The 8,945-nt window shown below is 46.7% G+C and overlaps 1 protein-coding gene across 1 annotated transcript in view; it reads right to left on the reverse strand.

The window, feature by feature from the left end:
• The window catches only part of Insr (insulin receptor), an 84,580-nt gene extending 78,864 nt beyond the window's left edge, over window positions 1-5,716 (reverse strand). The window contains exon 1 of the mRNA XM_013033503.1: window positions 5,170-5,716. Coding sequence (XP_012888957.1) covers window positions 5,170-5,710 — 541 coding nt within the window. The 5' untranslated portion in view covers window positions 5,711-5,716. The remainder of the gene's footprint in view (window positions 1-5,169) is intronic.
• Between the last annotated feature and the right edge of the window lie 3,229 nt (window positions 5,717-8,945).

Genomic DNA, 8,945 nt, shown 5'->3' on the forward strand with positions numbered 1-8,945 from the left:
AAGTCTGTGACACTCTTATCTCTAGTGAACCACCAAAAAAGCCAGACATGGAGCTGTGGCTCAAGTGATAGAGCACCAGCTGTGAGCAAAGTAACGCAGAGACAGCACCCAGGCCCTGAGCTCAAGCTGCATGCGAGCACACAGGTGTTATTTATGTAATTATTTATTTTAAAAATGAGGGTCTCACTATTTCCTAGCAGGGTCCCAATTCCCAGCCTCAAGCAATCCTCCTGAATAGATATGCATAAAGACACCCCAGCAAAGACTGCTCATTCTTTACCCTGTGACCCAGTTTTACAAGCATTCTGCTGTTTCAACAACTCAGCGGACACCCCTCCCCCAAAAAAAATTGTTTTTTGTATACGTGTCTGGCCTAGAGCTGGCAAGAACACCGGCTTTGTGTTTCATCAGCTGTGTGGCTTTGTGTTTCATCAGCTGTGTGACATTGAGTAAGTTAAGGAACCTCTCTGGTCCCAAATAGGACAGCAGTATTTCCTTGCAGCCAGCGCTAAGGTCCTAACAAACACACAGTAGGCCTAATTACACACAGTACGTCCTCATTTATAAATGCCAACCCACCTCCAAGTCCATCTAGCCCAGCACCCCCAGCCAGATTGTTGGCTGTTTACCAAACTCAGGAGTTTTCCCCCAGTCTAGAAAATTCCAAACCCATGGGTGATCTACACTTTCCCCAAGACATCCACCCCAGCCCTGAGCCTCCCTCCAGCTCATAGTTTAGCTTCTCTTTGTTCTGGATCTATTAACATTCTCCAGATTTTTCCACAAGGAAAGATCATTTCCTCCTCCTCCTGCTGCAGGCTCTTACCCATTGCCTTTCCCAACTCTCGCCTGGCATTGGCTACATCATCATTAACCCCCCCCAACCCTGTCCCCCTAACCCAGAGCACATAGGGATCTTCCCTGGGCTCCAACACAGCCCTCCAAAATCTACCCAGGCTTCCAATTGTTTGGGGCTGAGGTGAAAAGACCCTCTTTTCTGTCGCTCTTCTCCTAGCCTGTTGTTTTGGTTTGGTTTGATTTGTGGTTTTTTGGGTTTTTTTGCTGGGTTTTTTTGTTTTTTGTTGCCAGTCCTAAGACTTGAATTCAGGACTTGAGTGCTGTCCCTGAGCTGCTTTTATTCAAGGCTAACTCTCTACCGGTTGAGCCACAGCGCCACTTTCAGCTTTTTTTTTTTTCTTTAAGTAGTTTTTATTGGAGATAAAAGTCTCACAGACTTTTCTGTCCAGGGCTGGCTTTGAACCAGGATCCTCAGATCTCAGCCTCCTGAGTAGCTATGATGACAGGGGTGAGCCACCAGCACCCAATTCCTCCTGTCCCCCCCCCCCAGTCCTGGCACTGTCCCAGCACTCTGCCTCTTAAGCCACAGCACCACTTCCAGCTTTTTCTGTGTATGTGGTACTGAGGAATCGAACCCAGGGCTTCGTGCATGCTAAGCAGATACTCTACCACTGAGCCACCTTCCCAGCCCTCCCCCTTTCTTTTGTAATAGAACCATTTACACTGGGTAATCACGCATCACTTTCACCCCGGGAGCTTTACCACCCATCATCTAGGTGGATGACCCACACACAGGCAGTCAGCCATGTGGGCGCTGTCTGGATGGAGAGCAACAGATCACAGAGCTGGTGCAGGAAAGCCAAGCCCTACACTGTAGGAAACACACCCTAACCATTCATGGTGCTGAGACCCCAGCACCACGATTTGGGAGAGGGGGCAGATGGCTGAACCACACACATGGAGAGAGCCACAGCCCAAGTGTGGAGGATAGATACTTTATTACATGACTATATAAACATTATGTGTGTGTGTGTGTGCGCGCGCGCGCGCACGCACGCACGCACGCACGCACGCGCGCTACTCCTGGAACTTGAACTCAGGACCCTGGGCACTGTTCCTGAGCTTTTTCACTCAACGCTGGTGCTCTACCACCTGAGCCACAGCTCTACTTCCAACTTTTCGGTAAAAGTCTCATGGACTTTCCTGCCCAGGCTGGCTTCAAATCATGATCCTCAAGATCTCAGCCTCCTGAATAGCTAGGATGACAGGTGTGAGCTACTGGCACCCAGCTAGAAAGGCACTTTCTAAGTATAATGTACAGAAAAAAGGCTGGAAAATCCTGCTATACAGCACTTTCTATGCACGTATGAAAAGAGTATAATAAAATTTATTATAACCAAACTTTTTTTTTTAAGGTGGGGATGAGAGAGAGAGGATGGAGGAATAGAGATTTTGGTGAATTTGGTGAAAGTGCAATAGATGTATGACACAGTAAACCCCATTGAATAATGAAGATGTGCTAATAACTCTAGCCATAAAAGGTAACATTAAACCAGGCACTAGTGGCTCACGCCTGTAATCCTTGCTACCCAGGAGGCTGAGATCTGAGGATTAGGATTCAAAGCCAGCCCAGGCAGGAAAGTCTGTGATACTCTTATCTCCAAGGAACCATCAGAAAACCGAAGTGGAGCTGTGGCTCAAGTGGTAGAGCGCTAGCCTTGAACTGAAGAGCTGAGGGACAGCACCCAGGCGCAGAGTTCAAACCCCACAACCGACCAAAAAAAAAAAAAAACACCATCACCACCACCACCATCATCATCACCATTATCAGCACCACCTTCATTATTCTCTCTCTCTATCTGAACATCTCAGAGCATTTTTTTCTTTGTCAGTCCAAGGGCTTGAACTCAGGGCCTGGGCGCTGTCACTGAGCTTCTTTTGCTTAAGGCTAGCACTCTACCACTTGAGCCACAGCGCCACTTTTGGCTTTTTCTCTGTATGTGGTACTGAGGAATGGAACCCAGGGCTTTATACATGCTAGGCAATCACTCTACCACTAAGCCCCTCCCAGAGCATTTTATCCACTAATAACCAAATGGGCAGAGGACAAACAACCTCTTCAGCAACTGGAAGATACATAGGCAGGGGCTGGGAAGGTGGCTCAGTGGTAGAGCACTTGCCTTGCATGCTCAAGGCCCTGGGTTCGATTCCTCAGCACCACATAAGAAAAAAGCCAGAAGTAGCACTGTAGCTCAAGTGGTAGAGTGCTAGCCTTGAGCTGAAGAGCTGAGGGACAGCGCCCAGGCCCAGAGTTCAGGCCCCACGACCGGACCCAAAAAAAAAAAAAAAAAAAATACATAGGCAAAGGACAATGAACAGAGGAACAGATAAATGTAAATCAGCATCATGCATATGCAAATGTAAACACCACCAGAGGCTCCTCCCCCGTGCAGTACATTAAGATTCTTTCCCCAAACACCATTCAACACCCTTCCCTCCATGCGAGGCGAGGAGGCGCCCCTGTGGAGACACCATTTCCAGAAAGCCACTTGGCAATGTGGATCAAGAGCCTCTGACCCAGAAATTTCACTTCTGGAAGCGAGACATAAAGGAATAAACACCAGATAAAGCTTTGCCCAGAGCAATCTCTATTTAAACGAATGAAGCAAAAAAAATCATCAAAACCCCTGATAAAGGAATAAAAACACAACAGACCTATTGAATATTGATCAGAAGGAAGTAACTATTGCCATCTGGTTTATTGTGGCCTGAGACAGACATTTTGGCTTTTTACCCATTTCTTTTTTTTGTTAGGTTTGTTTTTTGTTGTTGTTGTTGGTCATGGGGCTTGAACTCTGGGCCTGGGCCCTGTCCCTCAGCTCTTCAGCTGAAGGTGTGCACTCTACCATTTGAGCCACAGCACCACTTCCGTTTTTCTGAGTGATTTATTGGGGATAAGGGTCTCATGGAGTTTCCTGCCTGCTGCTGGCTCTGAACCATGATCCTCAGATCTCAGCCTCCTGAGTAGCTAGGATTATAGGCATGAGCCACCAATGCCCAGCTTTTTTACCCATTTTTATGAAGAACAGTTTGACATTTATAAATCAGACAAAACATAATACATACACATACACACACACACATACACTCTTCCATTCTCACACTTTAATCAGCAAAACAAAGGAACATTTACAAAAACAAAAAAGACACCCTTCCAGAAAACAATCTGGTCCCTACTTGTTTTTGTAAATAAAGTTTTATTCACACAGAGCCACGCTTATACATTAACACCAGCCTAGGGCTGCTGGCCTGTGTATTACCCACACACACAACTATGATGGGATAATATGAAATGGAAAATTCCAGAAAGGAGCAATCAATTCACAGGATTTCAAGAGGGTGTGCTCTTCGGAATAGTGCAAAGAAAGCTCAAGCTATCTTGATTAAGAGCAACATGAGAGTCCCTCAGGTGTCTTGTCAGTTATCAGGTTGACTACAGATAATAGCTACAAAGCAATGGTCTCCCATGGGCTGGGAATATGGCTTAGTGGTAGAGTGCTTGCCTAGCATGCATAAAGCCCTGGGTTCGATTCTTCAGTACCACATAAACAGAGAAAGTCAGAAGTGGAGCTGTGGCTCAAGTGATAGAGTACCTTGAGCAAAAGAAGAAAGAGAAGGAAAAGGAGAAGCAGCAGCTGCTGCTGCTCAGGGACAGTGCCCAGACCCTGAGTTCAAGCCCCGGGACTGGCAAAAAAAAGAAAAGAAATTGTCCCCCAGTTCAAACGTGGCAATGCAAGCCATTTATTATAATATAGCATAAAAGTAGTTCCTTTGTGCCTAAATCAACAATTCCACTTGATCATAGGAATGAACTCAGAGGAAAGAATGAAAGACAGCTGGGGTTTTCTACAATCTGTGATTCTTGGTCTCTAGCAGGGGGCTAGGTAAAAGGGGACAACTGCATTTAGGGGTAGAGATTTCATGGCCTGTGAAGTTCAAAACTGTTATGATCCAGGATGGGCGCCAGTGCTCACGCCTGTCATCCCAGCTACTCAGGAGGATGAGATCTGAAGATCACAGTTCAAATCCAACCTGGGGCCTCTTATCTCCAGTGAACCAGCCAGAAAGCCAGACGTGGAGTCATAGCTCAAAGGGTAAAGCACTAGCCTTGAGCACAAAAGCTCAGGGACAGTGCTCAGGCCCTGCGTTCAAGCCCCAACACCAGCACCAAAAAAAAAGTTATCTAAAACTTTACAGGAAAAGTTTGCGATCCCAAACAGTGCTGTCCCTCAGTCCTTCCATCATGGCGCACGCACGCACGCACGCACGCGCACACACACACACACACACACCCTGTGTCTCTCATCTTACCTTTCTGGCAATGGCTGTGAGTCCAGCATCGCTCAACAAAATGCCCATTGATGACGGTGGCAGGGCAGTTGGCTTTGCCCTTCCCAGTGCCAGGACAAATGTCACCACACTCTTCCTTGTCATCCTTGTTCAGGACAATATAATTGTCTTCCACAGAGTCCAGGATTCGGGACCAGTCGATGGTGGCCAAATAACAGAGCTCATTGTTCTTCTCGATGCGGACAGAGCCCCGGGTGATGTTCATCAGGTTGTACAGGCCGAGTTCCTTGAGATGAACCATCTCAAAGATCACCAGGGCATAATTGAAGAAGAGACGGGAGCCCCGGATGACCGTGAGATTGGGAAACAGATCTTTCAGACTCTCCAGCCCATACACCCGGAAGAGCAGCAAGTAATCAGTGATCATGATGAGTTTGGGGAAACTGAGGTAACGGAAATCTTCAGGCCTCGTTTTGAACATCAGAAGAATCTGCAAATGGCCTTCGATGACTGAGCAATTCTCCAACTCATGCAACCTGGTGAGGTTATTCCGAATATCCATGCCCGGACACACTGGAGGGGGAAAAAAGAAGAAGAAGAAGAAAAAAAAGACAGGTAAGCAGACAACCTCTTACACAGGTAAGCAGACAACCTCTTACACACGGACACTGAGCACTGGTGCTCACACCTATAATCCCAGCTGAGATCTGAGGATCTCAGTTTGAAGCAGCCCAGGTAGGAAAAGTCCATTCAGACTCTCTCATCTCCAATGAACCATCAAAAAGCCAGAAGTGGAGCTGTGACTCAAGAGCTAGCCTTGAGTGAAAAAAAAAAACAAAAAAAAAGCTCAGGGACAGTGCTCAGGTCCTGAGTTCAAGCCCCAGGACTGGTGCCAAAAATAATAATAATAATAATATTAACACGGAGTATTATCCAGACTTGCTATGATAAAAGAGAGGCTCTGGGTGTCATGTCTTCATCACGGAGATGGAAATGTTAATTATCCTGATTCTATCTTCTCACACCACAGGCTCATGCTTAATTATCATCCTGCAATTACTATGTGTCAATTAAAACAATTTGTAAAGTTGACTTATGAACCATGAAGGGGCTCAAGATGGGGTTCACAGGTAAAGGGCTTACCTAACATGATTGGGGGCCCTAGAAGAGACCCCTAGCAAGAAGCAAGAACAAGAAGAGGAGAAGGAAAAAGGACAAGGAAAAGGAGAAGAGGAAGAAGAGGAGGAGTCAGGCACTGGTGGCTCAGGCTTGTGATCCCAGCTACTCAGTAGGCTGAAATCTGAGGATCATGGTTCAAAGCTAGTCTGGGCAGGAAAGTTCATGAGACTCTTATGTCCAACTAACCACCAGAAAATCAGCAGTAGCACTGTGGCTCAAAGAGGTAGAGTGCTAGGCTTGAGCAAGAATACCTCCGTGACAACACTCTGGCCCTGAGTTCAAGCCCCACCATCAACAATAAGAAAGAGGGGGGAGGGGCTGGAGGGAGGAAGAAGGAGGGGTAACTATGACAAGAATAGGATTTCGGGGAGAATGATGGGAGGGGCTGACAATGGTCAAGATGCACTGTACTTCTAATCTGACTTGTTGAACCCTTCATACAACCACTTAAACTTTACAGGCTCATGCCTGTAATCCTAGCTACTCGGGAAGCTGAGATCTGAGGATCACAGTTCAAAGCCAGCCAGGCACAAAAGTCCTTGAGACTCTTATCTCCAGTAAACCACCAGAAAACCAGAAGTGGTGCTGTGGCTCAAGTGACAGAGCACTAGCCTTGCGCTGAAGAACTCAGGGACAGCACCCAGGCCGAGTTCAAGCCCCACAATGGACCAAAAAAAAAAAAAAAATGACAAGGTAACAGAAGGGAGGAAGAGGAAGAGGAAGGAGAGGAGGGAGCGAAAGAAGGAGGGAGAAGGAGCAGGAGGAAGAAGAAAGGAAGAAAAGGAAAACAGTTGTCGATAGGCTAATCCTGGGACTTGAGCTCAGTCCCTGAGCATTTGTGTTCAAGGCTGGTGGCGCTCTGTCACTTAAGCCACAGTCCCACTTCTGGCTTTTTGGCTTTTTTAATTGGAAATAAGACTCTCATGGACTTTCCTTCCCAGTCTGGCTTCCAACTAGGATCCTCAGACCTCAGCCTCCAGAGTAGCTATGATGACAGGCGTGAACCACCAGCTCCCTGCTAGGCCTGCTAATGATTTTCAAGCCTGAATAGTGATACAGTGATGACAGAAAGTGCACAAAAGACTGGGGAGCTTTTCCCCCCTCCAATCCTCCCACCTCCTCCCCCACTCTATCAGAATGGAAAGACTTTCCATAAATGCCTGCTGGAGATAAAGGTACCCACTGCAGAAAATATTTGTCTTTTCCATTTTCCCACCTGCCTCTGCTTCCTGGCGCTCCTGGCTGCCTGTCAAGGTGTAATTACCTTTCTCTGGGTGTGGCCAAAGCCTGCCTGCCATGCCAGTCTGATCTCCATCTCACCCCACAAACACCCAGCAAACTCATTCTCCTAAAGATGGTGCCCGCAGGGTCCCATCACCCTCAATGGTTCCCTAGGGCCCTTGCTCTCACATGGTCCTCCAGATTCCACTCCTCCCTTCCCCAACCTGCTGCTGCCCCTCCGGTTTTTCTTACTGGAGATAAGAGTTTCATGGACCTTCCTGCCCAGGCTGGCTTTGAACCGTGATCCTCAGATCTCAAGCTCCTGAGTAACTATGATAACATGCATGAGCCATTGGTGCTATTTATTTATTTATTGCTAGTCCTGGGGCTTGAACTCAAGGTCTGGGTGTTGTCAAGACTAGCACTCTATCACTTGAGCCACAGCACCACTTCCAGCTTTTTCTGTGTATGTGGTACTGAGGAATCAAACTCAGGGCTTCATGAATGCTAGGCAAACACTCTACCACTAAGCAATATTCCCAGTCCCCCCCCCCTTATTTTTTTTCCTTTCTGGCTTTGGTTTCCTTTCCTTTTTTTTTTTTAATATATGTTTTTTTTTTTTTGAGACAGACTATGTTGTCCCTCCTCGCCTCCAACTTGGGATCCTCCTGTCTCCCAAGAAGTTAGGATGACAGGCATGTACCACCACACTTGGTTTAACTCTGTATTTCTAAATTTAATGGCTTTCAAGAGTCAGCTCAGATGCCTCCTCCTCCTCCACCAGCAGGTAGCCTTCCCAGATTTCCTTTCCTTGGGATACTTATTTTGGTTTTCCCTTGTCTGTGTGTCCCAAGAGAAATGAAGACACAGTCCCACAAGAACTTGCAGGCAAATGACTGCAGCAGTGATTTGCATAACCACACACACACACACACACACACACACACACACACGGGAGCCACCCAAATAAATCCTCATCAAGGGATAAATAAATGAAAAGAAAGGTATACATTCATATAAAGGAAATTCTGATACACGCCACCATATAAATGAACCTTTGAACTATGATGCTCATTGAATAAATCAAGCAGATGAAAAGTCCCAAACAGGCAAATCCAGAGACAGGAAGCTGGGGCTGGGGAGGGTAGCCCTGAGGACACTGGGGAGGGGGAGTCTAAGGCTGAGGGGAACCAGGATTCTTTGTAAAAACTGTGGGGACCGGTTGCATAACTCACTGAATAAAACTCAAAACCACTGAATTACACGCTCTAAATGGGGGAATTGTATAGCATGGGAATTCTATCTGGCAAAAGTTATTGTCAATAAAGATTAAGCTCTTATAATATAACAGGCGACAATAAAGAACTGCTTTGCTGTTTTAATCTTCCCCAGGAATC

Source organism: Dipodomys ordii, unplaced genomic scaffold (assembly GCF_000151885.1).
Source record: "Dipodomys ordii isolate 6190 unplaced genomic scaffold, Dord_2.0 Scaffold171, whole genome shotgun sequence".
NCBI classification, from domain to species: domain Eukaryota; kingdom Metazoa; phylum Chordata; class Mammalia; order Rodentia; family Heteromyidae; genus Dipodomys; species Dipodomys ordii.